This window comes from Prionailurus viverrinus, chromosome B4 (genome assembly GCF_022837055.1).
Source record: "Prionailurus viverrinus isolate Anna chromosome B4, UM_Priviv_1.0, whole genome shotgun sequence".
Taxonomy (NCBI): domain Eukaryota; kingdom Metazoa; phylum Chordata; class Mammalia; order Carnivora; family Felidae; genus Prionailurus; species Prionailurus viverrinus.
This window is the reverse complement of record NC_062567.1, coordinates 58,541,698-58,561,890: the sequence shown is the minus strand read 5'-3', so window position 1 is coordinate 58,561,890 and position 20,193 is coordinate 58,541,698. Positions and strand designations below refer to the sequence as shown.

Genomic DNA, 20,193 nt, shown 5'->3' with positions numbered 1-20,193 from the left:
TCCCTCTTCTTTAGAATGCTATTAATCATCCTTAAAGATCGATGAATGAATAGGATGTCTTCAAGAGAAGCTTAATCTGTATTTCCTTCAGCATACTCTACATCTTAGCAGGACTGCAGCTACATTTTGGGTTACCTGTGCAAAATTGGGTAATTCCTCGCATATTGCCTCCCCAAGCTACATGCTCAGAGGTATTAAGCCACTGCTCAAATCTACCCTCAGCCAAGTGCCATAAAGCACAATTATCAAAATAGCTTCTGGCTAAGGGTCCAACCATCCAACATCTGACTAGTATTCACTTTTAAAAAGTATACAAAAACATTAAGAATAATATCTATTCATATTAATTAGTATAACCTGTGATATCAGCAACAGAATATAGGTAGAAACCTGAAGCAGTATAAATTCCATTCGTGAAATCAGCTTAAACACTATATAAAATGAAAACTGTATTTTCACATAATTGTTTTTGTTTTGTTTTCTTTTAATTAATTCCCAAACAGAATAATCAACATACTATAACCAGGAGGCATTTCAATAGGAAATGGCACTTGGAAGAATAGGCCCAGCCTCTAAAAAGTTTATCCAGAAAATGCCCAAAGCTAGCCATAGCTAACATTTCTGACAACTATAAGAGATGATAGTTTAATAACCAGCTGTGTCTGTTAATTCATTTTTTTTAAGGTGGCAGCATTATGAGATGTTGTGATCTGCTAAGATGCCCAATTTCTTCAGTGCTCCTCACACCTAAAGACTAACTTGCTATGGGAGTCAGAAAAAGAAGACAAAAGAAATTGGCATCCAAGTTGTACTAAGAGGAGTTCTCTATTCAAGTTTCATGAAAAGTCCTCTAAATAGCTCCCTTTGACAAATGCAGCATGACTCACTTGTCTTCCTCGGGTGAGGCGGTGAGGCTACACACCCTGGACAGAACAGGAAAGGAGAGGTAGTGCACGCCCCCATTGTACTGCACAGTTCACAGTATTCATTATTTCCTTCTGTAATGGGCACATTCACACCCCTCCACCTATCCTGGTAATTAGACCATATCACAAAAAACAACACTGCTAGAATTCTCTGTAATAGCTAATGTTTAAAAAAAAAAAAAAAAGTTCATTCAAGGTTTTTCAAACACTACATTTATTAATTACTCTTTATCTGGTAGACTAAAAGCTTAAAGGCACACCCAACAATGGTCTAATTACAGGCAGATTTACTTACAAAACTGAAAATTTGAGCCCTATATTGAGATCACATGAAAATACCTGACTTGTTTATGGTGATGAATAGGTAGGAATTTTCTTTTATGTTTATTTTTCTGAATTGTCCACATTTTCCACAATAAACATACTATTCTTATAAAAACATAAGCATACCAACATTTTTAAAGAGAAAGGATTTTCAGCTAATTTGATCCAGTCTTGTTAGTACTATCTCTTTGTATTCTGAAATGTTTGGTCTTATTTAAGATACCATACAGAAATAGGCACCAATATATTAACTCTGTCATCACAGATAACAGAAATGTTTTTCTATTTCATTAAGTTCTACATTTATAAGATCTATATGTTATATATGTCTTAATATACAAAATATATGGATTGCCATATGCTACAGAGAATATATTGACTTTCAGAGTGCGGAAGGATGCCTGCCACGCCATAATTCAAGCATGAAATTTAATATATATTCCCTATTTAAAAGCTCACTTTTGCTGGAGCACCTGGGTGGCTCAGTCAGTTAAGCATTCGACTGTTGGTTTCAGTTCAGGTCATGATCTCACCATTCGTGATTTCAAGCCCTGCATTGGACTCCATGTTGACAATGTGAGGGTTCCTTGGGATTTTCTCTTTCTCTCTCTCTCTCTCTCTATGTCCCTTCCTTGCTTGTGCGCTCTCTCTTAAAATGAACAAACTTTAAAAAAAACGTTAAAAACTCTTGCTAATGAATGGACTAACCAAGAAGTTAAAGAGGAAGTTAAAAAGTTCATGGAAACCAATGAAAATGATAACACCATAACCCATAACCTCTGGGATGCAGCAAAGGCAGTCATAAGAGGAAAGTATATAGTAATCCAGGCCTTCCTGAAGAAGGAAGAAAAGATCTAGATACACAACCTAACCTTACGCCTTAAGGAACTGGAAAAAGAACAGCAAATAAAACCCAAAACCAACAGAACACAGGAAATAACAAAGATCAGAGCAGAAATTAATGCTTCTGAAACCAAAAAAAAAAAAAACCAGTAGAACAGATCAATGAAAACAGAAGCCGGTTCTTTGAAAGAATTAACAAAATTGATAAACCACTAGCTAGTTTCATCAAAAGAAAAAGGAAAGGACCCAAATACATAAAATAAAGAATGAAAAAGAAGAGATCACAACCAAAACAGCAGAAATAAAAACAATAATAAGAGAATATTATAAGCAATTAACGCCAATAAAATGGGCAATCTGGAAGAAATGGACAAATTCCTAGAAACATATACACTACCAAAACTGAAACAGGAAGAAATAGAAAATGTGAACACACCCATAACCAGTAAAGAAATCGAATTAGTAATCAAAAATCTCCCAAAAAAGAAGAGTCCAGGGCCAGATGGCTTTTCAGGGGAATTCTACCAAACATTTAAGGAAGAGTTAACACCTATTGTCTTGAAGGTGTTCCAAAAACTAGAAATGGAAGGAAAACTTCCAAACTTCTTATATGAAGCCAGCATACCTTGATTCCAAAACCAGACAGAGACCCCACTAAAAAAGGAGAACTATACACCAATTTCCCTGATGAACATGGATGCAAAAATCCTCAACAAGATATTAGCCAACTGGCTCCAACAACACATTAAAAAAATTATTCACCACAACCAAGTGGGATTTATACTTGGGATGCAGGGCTGGTTCAATATCCTCAAAACAATTAATGTGATTCATCACATCAATAAAAGAAAGGACAAGAACCATATGATCCTCTCAATAGATGCAGAGAAAGCATTTGACAAAACACAGCAACCTTTCTTGATAAAAACCCTCAAGAAAGTAGGGATAGAAGGACCATACCTCGAGTTCATAAAAGCCATATATGAACGACCCAACGCTAATATCATCCTCAATGGGGAAAAACTGACAGCTTTCCCCTCAAGATCAGGGACACAAAAGGGATATCCACTTTTGCCACTGTTATTCAACATAGTATTGGAAGTCTTAGCCTTTGCAATCAGACAACACAAAGAAATAAAATGCATCCAAATCAGCCAGGAGGAGGTCAAACTTTCACTCTTCACAAATGACATGATCCTCTATATGGAAAACCCAAAAGATTCCACCAAAAAACTACTATAATTGATTCATGAATTCAGCAAAGTTTCAGGATATAAAATCAATGCACAGAAATCGGTTGCATTCTTATACACCAACAATGAAACGACAGAAAGAGAAATCAAGGAATCGATCCCATTTACAGCTGCACCAAAAACCATAAAATACCTAGAAATAAAACTAACGAAAGAGGTGAAAAATCTATACACTGAAAACTATAGAAAGCTTATGAAAGAAATTGAAGTAAACATAAAAAATTGGAAAAAGATTCCAACCTCCTGAATAGGAAGAACAAATATTGTTAAAATGTCACTACTACCCAAAGCAATCTACATATTCCATGCAATCCCTATCAAAATAACACCAGCATTCTTCACAGAGCTAGAACAAATAATCCTAATGTTTGTATGGAACCAGAAAAGACCCCGAAGAGCCAAAGCAATCTTGAAAAAGAAAACCAAAGCAGGAGGCATCACAATCCCAGACTTCAAGCTCTACTACAAAGCTATAATCATCAAGACAGCATGGTACTGGCACAAGAACAGACACTCAGATCAATGGAACAGAATAGAGAACCCAGAAATGGACCCACAAACCTATGGCCAACTAATCTTTGACAAAGCAGGAAAGAATATCCAATGGAATAAAGACAGTCTCTTCAGCAAGCGGTGCTGGCAAAACTGGACAGTGACATATAGAAGAATGAACCTGCACCACTTTCTCAAAGATAAACTCAAAATGGATGAAAGACCTCAATGTAAGACAAGAAGCCATCAAAATTCTCAAGGAGAAAGCAGGCAAAAACCTCTTTGATCTTGCCCGCAGCAACTTCTTACTCAACACGTCTCTGGAGGCAAGGGAAACAAAAGCAAAAATGAACTACTGGGACCTGATCAAAATAAAAAGCTTCTGGGGCGCCTGGGTGGCGCAGTCGGTTAAGCGTCCGACTTCAGCCAGGTCACGATCTCGCGGTCCGTGAGTTCGAGCCCCGCGTCGGGCTCTGGGCTGATGGCTCAGAGCCTGGAGCCTGTTTCCGATTCTGTGTCTCCCTCTCTCTCTGCCCCTCCCCCATTCGTGCTCTGTCTCTCTCTGTCCCAAAAATAAATAAATATTGAAAAAAAAATTTAAAAAAAATAAAAAGCTTCTGCACAGCAAAGGAAACAATCAGCAAAAGTCAAAGGCAACTGACAGAATGGGAGATTATTTGCAAATGACATATTAGATAAAGGGTTAGTATCCAAAATGTATAAAGAACTTATCCAACTCAACACCCAAAAAACAAATAATCCAGTGAAGAAATGGGGAAAAGACATGAATAGACACTTCTCCACAGAAGACATCCAGATGGCCAACCGACACATGAAAAACTGCTCAACATCAATCATTATCAGGGAAATACAAATCAAAACCACAATGAGATATACCTCACATCTGTCAGAATGGCTAACATTAACAACTCAGGCAACAACAGGTGTTGGCGAGGATGCAGAGAAAGAGGATCTCTTTTGCATTGTTAGTAGGAATGCAAGCTGGTGCAGCCACTCTGGAAGACAGTATGGACATTCCTCAAAAAACTAAAAATAGAACTACCCTACGACCCAGCAATTGCACTACTAGGCATTTATCCACAGGATACAGGTGTGCTGTTCCAAAGGGACACATGCACCCCCATGTTTACAGCAGCACTATCAATAATAGCCAAAGTATGGAAAGAGCCCAAATGTCCATCGATGGATGAATGGATAAAGAAGATGTGGTATATATATACAATGGAGCATTACTCAGCAATCAAAAAGAATGAAATCTTGCCATTTGCAACTACATGGATGGAACTGGAGGGTATTATGCTAAGTGAAATTAGAGAAAGACAAAAATCATACGACTTCACTCATATGAGGACTTTAGGAGACAAAACAGATGAATGTAACAAAAATAAATTAAAAACTGTGAAGGGGACAAAACATAAGAGTCCCTTAAATATGGAGAACAAACAGAGGGTTACTGGAGGGGTTGTGGGAGGGGGGTTGGGCTAAATGGGTAAGGGGCATTAAGGAATCTACTCCTGAAATCATTGTTGCACTATATGCTAACTAATTTGGATGTAAATTTTAAAAAATAAAAAATAAAATTAAAAAAAACACTCTTACTAGTATTTCATATATATATATATATATTTAACACACAATGGTCTCTTTTGATACAAATTTAATTATATCTCCTCCTATTCCTAAAAATTTATTAGACTGAACTAGCTTCCTATCAGTTGGAAAAAAAGGCTATATCCCCAGAAGGGAGGTCAGATAGTAAATACTAATAAATTTTTGATGAACCTTGTCTTTACAATACAATTGAAATATTTTTATCGAAAATACATTTCCAGAAAGTCTAACACATACAACTATACTTACACAAACTTCATAAGTATAAGGCAAATATAGAGACTTATGAATTATTTCCCAGCTTCCCAGTTTGACTTTTCCATATATATTTTTTTACTTTAGAGAGAGAGAAAGAGAGAGAGCAGAAGAGAGGGGCAGAGGGAGAGAGAAAGAATCCTAAATAGGCTCCCCACTCAGCAGGGAGCCTGACCCAGGGCTCAACCCCACAACCCTGGGATTGTGACCTGAGCTGAAATCAAGAGTTGGATGTTCAACTGACTGAGCCACCCAGGCACCCCGAGTTATCCACATTTTTATTTGCCCTTCCTCTATTTACAATGACTCACTGATTATGTAAACTATTTCTTTAAAAAATGTACTAAAAATATCTGCTTTAATGTATTTTAAGACTGAAATTAATTTCCTACGATAGCTACAACAAAGAATATTTAAATTCAGAATGTTCTTTTCTATACCAATTATAAAGACTTTTTAAATTATTTTAAAGTAATCTTTAGACCCAACATGGGAATCGAACTCACAACCCAAGACCAAGAATCCCATGCTCTACTGACATAGCCAGCCAGGTGCCTCTTCTATTCCACTTACAAAGAGAAAATAATGCATTTCTCCCTATTTTTCTCAATAAGTACAGCTAAAACACCTAGACATTATATTTAAAACAAATGTAGGATGATTCTAGATGATGGTAAGAAGAGAGATCTAGGGTCCTGGGGACAAAAAGGAATGATGCAGCAATAAGTTCTGGGAGTTTTCCTTCAGCCTCATACATCCCAAATTGGGTATTGGAATGGTCAGCAACCAGGAAATACCAATGGGCACAAACAAAAACCCCCAGAAAAGTGATACCTCTCTAGCCAAAGGACCACAATTAGGGCAACCCCGCAGAACAAAAAGCTTTTAGATAGTAAAAGCTTGATGACAGCGGAACCCCACGGAAAAAAACAAAATAGGACGCCAGTCCATCTCTGTGAGCAAAGGCCAAAGTGCTAAGTAAGCCCAGACTTCCACCTTAAGGAGCTACAGGGAGGTTTCCATCCCACCCCCCACCCCCTGAGGTGATAACAGAGAAGACCAAATTTACTTAAAGGCATTTTAAGGACTTGAACCCCCACCCAGACACAAGGAGGCTCTCTCCCGTTTTCTGTGTCAGAAAAAGCTGAAACCAGAACTTTTACAACCATTCAGAGGTAACAAGACCTCCCTGCTCCATGGTATCAGTACAAGCACATGGAGAGGAGTAACAAGGTATCTCTCTTCCTGCCAAGCAGGGTGGTATCAGCCAAGCCTATGGGGGGCCTGAAATGCCACTGTTTCCTAGGAGTAGGGAGGTACCGCTCCTACCCAGGAGGTTAAAGGCAGTTAAGTAGGAAACCTGGAATCTCATCCTACACCTGAGATTAACAAAGTGGCGTCTACCTTTCCCCAAATGTTCAGTGTCAGGAGACCAATTAAAATGCATGATTTAATCAAGATCCGAGGTGCCATACAAAATGCCCAAAATGCATAAGATATAATTAAAAACCACTCATCACACCATGAATCAGGAAAACCTCAATTTGAATAAGAAAACACCGTGAACAGACAGCAATAAGCTGATACCAATGTTAAAATTATCTGACAAGGGTTTTAAAGCAACCATTACAAAAATGCTTAAACAAGTAATTATGAATATGACCGAAACGTAAGGAAAAAAGAAAGTTTCAGCAAAGAAGTAGAAGATGTAAAGAACCAAATCAGTATTTTATAACTGAAAAATACTAAACTAAATAAACAGCAAAAACTGACTCAAAACCAAAATGAAAGGGTCAGAAAAAAAATTAGTATACTGCAAGATAAAACAATAAAAACTATTCAACCTGAACAAAAGCAGACTGAAAAAAAAATGTAGAGAACAACATGGAGCCATAGACCTACAACAACCAAAAGCTTTGCTAAATAGCATGCTTGTCTTTTAGTTCAATATGGCTATGAGACCACCTAATACATTTTTTTTGTCACTTACCTAGCCAAGGTGATAAAATACTCCATAAGTCAATTTACCCTTTTATTCACATGGTATAAAAAGGAAAGAGACCCTTCTTGGTGCGGAACCAAAATCATCTGAAAAAAGTTTTCTTTGGAAGTACTGCTTCCTATAAAAGACAGATCTTTTTAAATTGAATGTGAGTTTTCAAGACTCAAGTTGTTACTCTTATCACTGTTAATGGTGAGAGCAAAATGACAACCATGAAAATACCACTTGGAATTTATACTGGTCTTTACGGTGAAAAGGTCAAAGTATATGTAGGTCTTCAATCGTATCTCAGGTGTGTTACTGTTCTCATAGATAGACTGAAAAACTTAAACTGAATTTGCAAAGGTATATGTCTCACTAAAGGGCCCAGAATGTCACTCAGTATAGGCAGAAAAAAACACAACATTCTTTTAGTATTCAGTACTACATCTTTCAATAAACACTAGAATTCCAAGTATGGGGCTGGTAAGTGTGGCTGTACACAACATAATTAGCCCTTGGGGAGCAGGCGGCATTATATTAGTGAATTCATTCATTCATTCATTCATTCATTCATTCAAGAATATTAAGTGAGCTCACACTATATGCCAGGTATTGCTCTACGTACTGGGAAGGAAAGTTCCTAATCTCATAGATTACATTCTGATGGGAGAAAACAAAAAATAACCAAATCAAAACAAAGTAACAGGTGAATAAATGCTAAGAGGAAGAGGAAAAAAGCAAAGAAAGGTAACTAGGAAATGCTAACCATTTACAGACGGTCTTATTTTCTATTGCATGGTCAAGGAAAACATCCACAAGAAAGTAGCACTTGAGCAGGTATTTGAAGGAGGCTAGGGTTCAGTGAGAATGTTAAAAGTATAATTTTCAAACAGTTAAAATGTGAATTGTATAAATATAAATTGAACATATGCCAAGAACTTATTCTCCTCATTTATTAATAAATGAATAATTTGTGTTAAGATTGAGGGAATCAGATGTTAAGACTGGTTCAAAGAGCATTTGAAGGTATGTGTGTATATATATTTATCACACATATATCTCATATATATTCCATGTTTTCTATATATAGTCTATATTTCTATATTTTCTATATTTCTATCTATATGTTCCATATATACTTCTTATATAGAGAGAGACAGAGAAAACTTAAATAATGGTGTGTTAGACTAAGAGTGGTAGATTGGAGACAAAAACTCACCAATGTCCTATAGGGCAATAAAGAGTATTTTTGAAGTTATCTTTTCTAACAGATATTACTTACGTCTCTTCTGGAAAAAAAATTAACATGGAATGTCAACATATCTGAGTTCCAATCAATAGTAAACAGTGAGTCAAATAAAGTACATTCTCTAATATAATCCTAAATCTATTAAACAATATCCCCGTAAGGCAGTGAAGGAACACAGCTCACCCTTTCCCTTATTTTCAAGTTTTGCTTTTTTTCTTTCTTTTAACAGATCTATGCAGACAGAAGAGCATTCCAGTCAGAGAGACTGTGAATGAATCACAAACCATTTCCCTCCGCTCACCACTCCAACAGCCAAGGAATGCCCTCTCTGACACAGACTCACACATTCACCTGGACCTTATTAAGAACTTTGGTGTAAGTAAATAGCTGGAAAAATTGGAGAAGCCAGAAGATTTATATTGGAAGGAGACTGAGAATTGAGGTTGGGACATGAATTGATTTACATTTTTAAAAACATTACCTGCTGCAATAAAAACTCATTAAGGAGAAGAGCAAGGGTACAGGCTAGAAGACCACTTAGGAGACCATTAAAATGATCTAGGCAAATAAACATCTAAATATATAGTTTGTCAAGAGTAAAAAGTGCTATGGAGAAAAACAAAACAGAATGGGAAGGTTGATAGGGATGTCAGTATTATCTGGAAAGGTCTTCTCTGATAAAGTAGTATTTGCACAGAGATCTGAATCATACAAGAAAGAAAACCATGCAGAGAATTGAGAGAAGAGTGTTCCAGACATAGGGATAAGCCACAATGATTGAGGAGAAAGAGGCAGGGAAAAGATGGGGAGGGAGGTATAAAAGAGAATGCATTGCCTTGCAAACCATTTTAAGGACTTAATTGGCTTTTAATTTGGGTGAGATGAGAAGCCATGAAGGTTTCAGAGCAGAGAAAACACATGATCAGCTTTAAGTATTAAACAGATCACATTGGCTGCAATGGGAAGAATGGTCTGTAAGTGGGCAATGACAGAAGCAAAAAGTTTAGTCAGAAGAGCCTTTAGTATTCCAAGGGAGAGATAAGAATGACTTAGAATAGTGACCCTAATGACAAACAGTCAAAACCTGGACATTTTGAAGGTAGAACTAATAAGTTTTGATAAAGGAACAGACATGGTTAGTAAATGTATCAGCCTTAGCAACTGCAAATACAGAGCTATCAATTATTGAGACGGGAAAGTGTAGAAGAAACAAGTTTATTAAGAAAATTTGGGGGGAAGAAGAGGAGACATTAATTACAATTTATGAAAAAGGTTAAATATCTCAGTTTGGAATTTACAGGATTCCAAGTTCTTTCAATGTAATCATAGTAAGAAAAATCAGAATATCAGTTTCTTCTTTTTCCAAAAATCAATTTCTAAGTTTCATCCATCAGAAACCATATCTTACACTAAACTGAGTCTCAACTAGCACTCAGGGCTTCTCACAGATTCATACTTTTCAAAATGGCATTTATCATCAATTTCATCCATTGTTGGTTAATTATTTTACATATTTAAGCAAGCATCTGACCCTTCATAAAGTATTTATTAAACACTTTTTGAAATTACACTACATACTTCAGCAAAAGACGCACATATTAAATTTTAAATTCACCGGGTTTACCTGAAGTTCTTTGTATCTATCTTGAAAAGAAATGGCCTCTTGCTCTTTTTCTTTAAGGAAATCTTTTTCTAAGACACTATGCTTTTCCATCAATGATTCCACATCCTAAAGAAAAATCCAAGCATAAATGTTATAATATTTTATAATGGCATACAATATATTCAGTGTTCTCAATGAACACAGCATAAAACATTTGGTAAGGAAAGAACTCACACGAGTGTGGTTTAAAGTTCAACAATATTACAAGTTATATGCCCCCCTATCATTTCAAGACCAATATTAACATTAACATAACACCAAAATTATTTACACTAATAAATGAATAATAGCATCTAAACTAACTGTAATCAGCACAAACTATCTCTACATATACTTTCTATAAATTTGCAAAAGTCTTTTTATAGATATATTTGTAGGAAAAAGAAATGAGAACGTAAATAAATAATTCACTAAAATAGCTATGTATCTAAGTACTCTAGGCAAATATCCCATGATATGTAACTTCCCATAGGGACAAGTCAATGTTATACATCTTCTAATCATATGAGAAATACAACACTACCTGTTTTCAAAGTAAATAAAAATAAATCAGAAGAAAAACATTAGAGGAACAAAATCTAGTAGAGATGTTCATATCTTTAAAAGTACATATCTAAGATTAGCAATTGCTTATCAAAGACTTTTCTAAGTGATACACTCATAAAACTAACTTAAATCTACAGCCAAGGGAAGACAGTATCTTCTTCCCCTTATTAATTCTTATTTTTTTTTATTATTTTTTAAAATTATTTTAGAGAGGGGAGGAGAGAGAGAGAGAATCTTAAGCAGGCTCCACATTCAGCACAGAGCCCAATGAGGGGTTCGATCCACAACCCTGAGATCATGACCAAAACTAAAATCAAGAGTTGTACACTCAACTAAGTGAGCCACCCAGGAGCGCCAACTCATGAGTTCTTAATCAGACATTGGGACTATATCAAGTTTCAAGTCTTATACGATTCAAACATTTATTTTTTACGCAAATGTAAATATACCTTTTTAATCCTCTGTTTTTCTTCTTCAGAAACTTTGAGTTTAATCTCCAGACTTGAAATTTTCTGCTGAAGCTGTATGTTTGATACATTGGCTCCAAGATCTTCAGAATCATCCACCAGAGCAATTGTTCCATTACTTTTCTCATCATTTAAACCCAATGGAAAAAGTGAGATATCCAGATGAGTGTGTGTTGATTGCTGAATCTAAACCACATTAAAAAAAAAAAAATACACAAGAGGGAAAGTTTACACTGTACCAATAATGAAAACATCCAAAGGGCACCAGAAACCACATTTGGAAATTAAGTTGTAGCAAAGGTTCTGAAATTATTTCACCCTTTAAGTAAATCAACAGAAGACCTCAAACTTACAACAACCTGATCTTTGTAGTTAAGAAATAAACTGTCTCTAAACTTTAGAGTCAAAGCATTTATTATTTTGCAAGCAAAGCACTAAAAATTTAAAACGTTTTCTTATGCTTAAAGGCATACAATTAACTATACACACATCTGACACTCACCAGTCCTTAAATTTATACACACATCCAGAATTTGTATATATTTTAAATTGTAAGTCAGAATTTGAAATTTGTCAATAACTGCTACTTGATCATCACTCTCTAGTAAAGATAACAGGTGACTCAAGGTTGTGTACTTCACTTTTGAAATCTGGACTAACTGTAACGTCTAAAACAATGCCTGGATCAATAAATATGTGAATGAATAAACCCCATGACTACTGTCTTTTTGGTTTCTACTCTAAAATTGAAATGAACATTCTAATATCTAAAAACACAGGGTTAGCTTCCCTGAATAGAGAAATATTTTTTTGTAATTATTGTTTTCTTCTGAAGTCCAAGATTTGAAATGCAAAGCTAAGCCAATTTTAACAAATGATATACTCAAAACTGTATTTTGGTAACTATAGCTACTTAAATACTTTGCAATTATGCCACAAAACATATTATTCAGTTTTTGGAATTATAGATATTAGCCTCCAAGTCAAAATAAAATATTTCTTTCAGAAAAATAAGTAAATAAAAAAAAATCAGAAAGCCCTCATTTAAACCAGCAAGCAATTTTTTAAGCGTGCAAACTTCTTGTACAAAATACACTTGTCTTTACCTGTGCTTTAGGAACAGTTTGACTGACAATGCTGTCATCTGTGTGTGTATTCTCTGGTGATGAAATGATGGGTTCCGAAGACAGGCAGCCAACTGAAGGAGAAGAGTGGTCATGGTCCAGTATAATCTCAGGAGAAGCTGGAGAAAGATGGACTCCAGATACTAGAGAATAAATAAATAAAGGATTGTCAAAGAGAAAGGAAAGAATAGGTTGAGAGGAAGAAAGAGAATAGAGGGAAGGAAAGGAGAAAGGATAAGGGAAGTAAAAGCAATGAGACTGAAAATGAAGATTCCAGGACTATTCCATAGGGACCATTCTCTGAAACCTAAAACTAGTATTTCTAAATTTAACATGACATTTCCATGTGAGACCTAGGCAATAAAACAATGTAATAGTGTCTTAGTGTTTACATAAGAATACACTACCATAAGCAGTGCATTTCTGACTGAAAGTACTCAAATGTATCACCCATCTACATTCAGTTAAGAAAAAGCACTAGTGTGCATACTAGTCACAGGCATTGGGCACTGAGAAGGTAACAACGAGCAAGACAGATGCATTCATGCAGGCAATGGCCCTATGACCCAGTTGGCAAGTCAAATCAATTAAATATTTATTACAATAAACTGACCTAAAAGGAGGAATCATTACTTTAAAATAGCTGATCCAACTGCCTCTGTGTTAACTTCTAATAGGCAAAAGAATTTTCATATTAAAATCTATTTGAATTGCTTCTATAAAAAAGTAATGTTGAAATTAGTTTGACAACAAAACATTACTAGATTGTGATTAGGTTCAAATACAAAGGTCATGAAAGGAAAGCTACCTGCCAAGATGAAATAAGACAAAAATACTGATAAGGATAAAATACAAAAATTATATTACTTTATTTTCAAATGTTCTTCTAAAAATTCAAAAGTATTTGCATTATGTGCTTTCAAGTTTAGGAAGAGTAACTAAATGAATTTTAGCAGTAACCCATGTATACATTTTGACTTTCTAAATTATAAAGACCTTTATTCCACATTGGCATCAGTGGCAACGTCAGTGAAGTTCTACCATAAATTCTGGAAGGCAGCTCACAATGGAAATTGCATTTTTCTCTGAGGAAAGACATTTATAAGGTCATTAGGTATTTAAAAACTAAAGAATATATCAATTTCTGACTGGTACCCTATAGGATCATTCAATTATCTTATCTATGCTATTATTGTGTCATAATGCTGAATTTTAAGATACTGTATAAGGGATTCTACCTGTCCCACACACATTTCACTATTTTAACTAAAATACAGAAAACCAGAATTTCAATTCATGCTTGTACTTGATACACCTTTTTCCGAAATTCTTTTTTCTAATCTTCACTATTCGGTATGCTAACAGATTTCCCTATAATGTCAAAATAGTTTAGCTTCTAATTCTGAATTATAATTTGTAACAAAAAATATTACTAATGAGTTTTTAAAGGCATGAAAATAAGTACTATAGTACACTGAGAGGGAATACAGCCTTGTGATTAACAGCATAAACTCTAGAATCATATTGCCGTAGCAGGTGTAGAACAACTAGCAACTTTAACTTCCCTCAGTTTTGTCTGTAAAACTGACAAAGAGGTGGTGATAAGGCTTAAATTGACTAAAGTATGTAAAACACTTAGCACTGTGCAGGTATTATTTTCATTACTACTTCAAAGATCATTAAAATTTGTCAGACAATTACATTTATTTCTGGGCATAAAGGGTATATGTGACTATGATCCTGGATTCAAGAAACTTTTGTTTTTTTAAGGGGAGACTTAAGGAATTTGTCTTTTTTTTTTTTAGTTTAGTTTAAGAAAGACAGAGAAAGCACCAGTTGGGGAGTGGGGAGGGACAGAGAGAGACAGACAGACAGACAGACAGACTGAATCCCAAATAGGCTCCATGCTGCCAGCGCAAAGCCCAACACAGGGCTCCAACTCACGAAACTGTGGGATCATGACCTGGCCCGAAACGAAGAGTTGGACTCTTAATCGACAGAGCCACCCAGGAGCCCCCTGGGTTCAAGAAACTCTCAAAATATCATTCTGATCTAATACTTGAACATTTTAAAATCTCTTTATGTCACTCATATTTACAGCCATAATCTAAGACGTCAAATTGTCCCAAGTTAAATTCTCACTCTGTAACATATGTTCAAGTATATCATATTAGGAAAAACATGAAGGAAAAGTGGGTAGAATAAAGGGAGGGAGAGGAGAAGGAAAAGAAAGGAAAGAGATACGTAAGGGGAAGAGGAAGGGAGAGGCTGAGGGAGAAAAGTAGGAAGAGGGGCAGGGAGGAACCCTCAACCTCACACTTTCCCCTAGCTACCGCCACCCTACCACACTTTCCCTTTAGAACCAAACTTCTTGTCTCCAAATGATTTGCTCCATTTTTTTTTTCTTCCTCCCCCAACCCTCATGACTCCACTGGATCCATCATTTAAGATAATAATTTTCCTTTCAGTTACTATTAAGTTAAATGAACACTTCTTACTTGATCTTTCTTTAGTTCTCCAGAGCACTTGCTATCATGATCCTCCCTGTTTCTGAACTTCCTCCCTTGGCACCTGCGATACCACCATCTCCTATATTTCCTCTGAACAGTTTGACTATTTTGTTCTTGTTTCCTTTTCAGGCTCTTTCTCCATTCAATCTTTTTTTTTTAATTTTTTTTTTAATGTTTATTTTTGAGACAGAGAGAGACAGAGCATGAGTGGGGGAGAGGCAGAGAGAGAGGGAGACCTAGAATCCTTAGCAGGCTCCAGGCTCTGAGCTGTCAGCACAGCCCAATGCGGGGCTTGAACTCACAAACCATGAGATCATGACCTGAGCTGAAGTCGGTCGCTCAACTGACTGAGCCACCCAGGTGCTCCTCTCCATTCAATCTTAAGTTTCACTCTTCCCTACACCCTCTGATCTTCCCAATGTCCACATTATTATTACCACTTTCAAAACCTATTATTTAGATAATGACCTACAAGCTAATAATATCTAAATTCATATGTCTCAGCACACACCACCTATAGCCCTCCAGTCCCATATACTTACCCAACTACCAGACAGTTCCATTTAGCTGCTTAGTAGTATGTCACACTTACCCATCATCTTATAGAAACCTGCTTTGCTTCATGCTTTCCATCTTAATTAACAGCACGTCAAAGAACTACTTGCCCAAGCCAGAAATGATACCATTAAGTGCCAACCTCACTGCAGTCACACTGTGCTACTAACAGTTCTAATTATGCCATACTGTTCAATACCTCTGTGACCTCACAATATACTACCTAAGTAAAAGCCAGAGCTGTAGAGTCAAAAATGGATTCAAATTTGGGGCCCCTGGGTGGCTCAGTCAGTGAGGTATCTAACACTTGGTTTCAGCTCAGGTCATAATCTCATGGTTCATGAGTTCAATCTTCGCATTGGGCTCTACACTGACAGTGCCAAACCTGCTTGGGATTCTCTCTCTCCCTCTCTCTCTGCCCCTACCCTACTCGTGTCCTCTCTCTCTCTCAAAATAAATAAACTTAAAAAAATAATAATAAATAAAAAATAAACGGAAATAACAAAATGGAATAAAAAAATAAATGGAATAAATAAAAAATAAATAAATTTAAACAGTAACAATTTACTCATTACACAGCCTTGGGCAAATTACCTAAACCCATCTAAGTCATAATTTCTTCATCTGAAAATGGGGAAATAATAAGTAGTTCAAAACAAAGCTATACAGTTTAAATTAGATGATGTATATAAATCACTTCATTGTACCGGATAGGTACATGGTAAATATTCAGTATATGGCAGTTGTCATTGAAATTATCATTTTTCAACATTCAAAACAAGATTATCCAGGATTCTTTTCACCTGCTCCATTACCACCCAACCATAATACAATTTAAATATCCCACTATCAACATATGACAGAATTTCTAAGAAATAATTTTAATCAAAACATTATATATAATCTATGGAATACATTTAAACCAATGATTAGGAAAAAATCTAAGTATTGAACACTTTAATCAATTAAAAAAATTTAATGAATTAAATGCCTAGCTCACAAACTAAAATAGAAGGAAAATTCAAAAAGCATAATAAAGAAAATAAAGATAATACAAATACTGAAGTAGACTAAGAAAGTAAATCTTATTAACAAAATCCCTGAATTTCTAAAAAATAAAAAACAAACAAAATAGTAGTTAACTTATTCAAAATAAAAGAGAGAGGGGTGTCTAGGTGGCTCAGTCGGTTAAGCGCTGGACTTCAGCTCAGGTCACGATCTCAGTTTGTGAGTTCGAGCCCCACATCAGGCTTGCTGCTATCAGCGCAGAGCCCACTTTGGATCCTCTGTCTCCCTCTCTCTCTGCCCCATCCCGCTCTCTCTTGCATGCTCTCTTTCTCTCAAAAATAAACATTAAAAAAAATTTTTTTAAATAAAAGGGGGAAGGTACAAATATACAAATTAAATGACAAGGGGAAATAATTAAAGCAGAAGAATTTTTTTAATACTAAAACTCCTCTGCAGGCTTCTAAGTAAATTAATTTGAAAACTTAAATAAAATGATCAATTCTCCACAAAAATGTAGCTTATAAAAGTTGTTCTGATTAGAGCTTGAAAAAAAAAAACCTCTTAAAAATAGATCAACTTCTTTTGGAAAAAAAATAAAGCTATCAGGCAACAACCCCACTGATAAAGCACTTCAAGAAAATTTCTATCAAAAATTCAAAAAATGAATAATCCTAATGCTCTAAAATTGTTACTGAACGTTGAAAATAAAGGAAAATGTCATTAGTGTTATGTAACATTAATGTAACATTGAAAGCTAAGCTTGATAAAGACAGTACAAAAAAAGAATAATTAGAGATTTTTAGAGTATCACTTACAATGAGGTAAAGTTATAAGTAAAATATTAGTAAAAAGAATCCAATACCATATCGAGAAAATGATATGCAATGAGCAAGTTAGATTCATTCCAGTAATGCAAGGCTGGTTCACTATTAAGGAATTCATTAACAAAATACTCCATATTAACAGATTTGAAGATAAAAATGACATGATTATTGCCAAGACTCTGAAAATGCTTCTGATAAAACTGAATACCCGTATCTGTTAAAAACACTCAAGAAAATAGGAACTGATGAACACTTTCTTAACATGATATAGACCTTAGTCCTAAAATCAGCATGTTAATTAATGGAAAAAAACCAAAGTTGTTTCCTAAATGAACAGGAACAAAACAAGGATGACTACTACCTCCACACCATGGAACATTCCTCTAAAGGGACAGGCCAGTGCAGACAAAAAAGACAAATTAAACACAAGTATAAAAACAGGAAAAGGAAGACAACTATTTCATGTTCCTACTAACTAAAACAATACACACATTCAATAAAGTAGCAGGATATAAACTTAAACGAAATAGCAATCACCTGTAAAAACAATAACTATTTAGAGTATATAATGGTAAAGAATACTATCTTCCATAACAACAAAGAAGATAAAGTACTTAGTTACAAATTTAACATGAAATCTGAGGAAAATTTTAAAACACTTCTGAAAGACTCAAAGGTAGACCTGAAAAAAGGAAAAGACATCCTAGAACTGGATAGGGCAACTAAACATCACAAAGATGTCAATTCTCCCTTAGTTAATTAACAGTCCTAATATAATTCCAATAAAAGCATCAATAGGCTTTTTTATAAATGAGCTAGACAAATGGACATTAAAGGTCACATAGAAAAGTAAAAATGCAAAAATGGGCAGGAAAATACTAAACATGCAAAAGTGTAAGGAAGATACTACCCCCTCATTATAATATACCAAATTAAACTATACTAAAACATAGTACAGACCTTAAGACACACTGTATTTTAAATTATATTAACACATACGATAAACCCTTTATAAATAAAACAGTGTGTTGTTTTGGTGCAGCAATAAACAGACCAAAAGAATACACCAGAAAGTCCAGAAATAGACCCATGTATGTGTAAAACTTAGATACGTGATAAAAATGGCATTTCAAATCACTAAGGCAAAGATAGACAGTGCAAGGACAACTGATTAGCCATGGGGAAGAGATAAAATTAGACTCCTACTTCACACTATAGACAAAAAAGTAAACTCTAAGTTGATCAGAACTCCAAATACTTAAAAATTGAGACCATATAAATATTAAGAGAAATATGAGTGAGTTCCTCTTTACCTTGCATGTACTAATGGGCTTTTTAACTAGAACTTAATTCCAGATACAATAAAAGAAAAAATTAACAAATGTGACTAGAGAATAAATATATAAAAACTTTGTAGGTATCAAAACTTAACTTCAATAAAATTTTTAAAAGCTAATAAACAAAAAGATACATAATATGTATCACAGATAAGGAATAATATTCCTAATATATATTAAAAACACTTAAAACTTGAGAGGAAAAAAATTAGGAAAAAAACAGCCTATAGAATACTGGGCAAAAATGTGAACAGACAAGTCACCAAAAAGAAAATACACAAACAGTCCTTAAATACATGAAAAGACACAGACGCATGCACCTACTCATTTGTCATAAAACAAACACAGGGAAGAGAATAAAGCCAAAAGTAATGAGACTGCTGGGTGCGAGACAGGTGATATGAAGTGGAAAAACAGAAGAAAGGGATGGTGGAAATACCTTGTCTATCAGTGTGCTTTTTTAATATGGTTCTGACTTTTGAAACCATGTTAATGTTTCACTAGTAAACATAGTAAAATAACACTAAAATCAACAAGCAGGGGAATAAAGGGATTGAATCCTAAAATAAAATACAAAGAGTAATAAATGAACTAAACCATATTTCAAATGAATAATCTTCTCACACCACAAAGTGTGGGAGGGGGAGGGGTGGAGGTCAAGAACTAACCCAAATTAATTTGGGACATGGTATTTTGACTATATGTCCTAGGCATAAGAACAAAAACAATGCTAAATATTGAGAAGAGGAAGAAAAAATAAGAGAACGAGAAGGAAGGAAGAAAAAGAATAAAAATAAAGCAAATATGGTAATATGTTAATATCTAAAGAAAATTGATGAAGGATATACGGGAATCTTTTCTTCACTTCTTACTGCTTTTCTGTAAGTCAAAATAAAAACAGGAAAGAGCAAAAAGAGAAATTATACAATAGAAAATAAGAGATCTGAAGAATTGCTCGTAAGGGAAAAAACTACCTAGTCTAAACAAAAGTCTTGCCTGTGCAGAACTGCCAAATAAAGACTTGATATCATGGAAAACAAGTATCGGAATACCCCCAGCAATACTCTTCATAATAGCAAATAAGTGAGAACAGCCAAAATACCTACTGACAGTTGAACAGCTAAGTCAGCTGTGGCATAATCATACATTAGAGTTTTTACATCAGTGAACATAAGGAAACTATAGGTATATGCAACAACAC

At 35.0% G+C, this 20,193-nt stretch overlaps 1 protein-coding gene across 22 annotated transcripts in view; it reads right to left on the bottom strand.

Moving 5' to 3' along the window:
* CCDC91 (coiled-coil domain containing 91) overlaps positions 1-20,193 on the bottom strand; it is a 353,778-nt gene that overhangs the window by 214,326 nt on the left and 119,259 nt on the right. For 16 of the 22 annotated variants that reach the window (XM_047867305.1, XM_047867307.1, XM_047867304.1 and 13 more), the window contains 3 exons: positions 12,741-12,901; positions 11,617-11,820; positions 10,583-10,687 (listed from right to left, as the gene is read on the bottom strand). In XM_047867305.1, coding sequence (XP_047723261.1) covers positions 10,583-10,687; positions 11,617-11,820; positions 12,741-12,901 — 470 coding nt within the window. Of the gene's footprint in view, positions 1-10,582; positions 10,688-11,616; positions 11,821-12,740; positions 12,902-13,754; positions 13,844-15,810; positions 15,991-20,193 lie in introns of those variants that run through there. The other 6 variants (XM_047867315.1, XM_047867316.1, XM_047867313.1 and 3 more) reach the window with 5 other exon arrangements.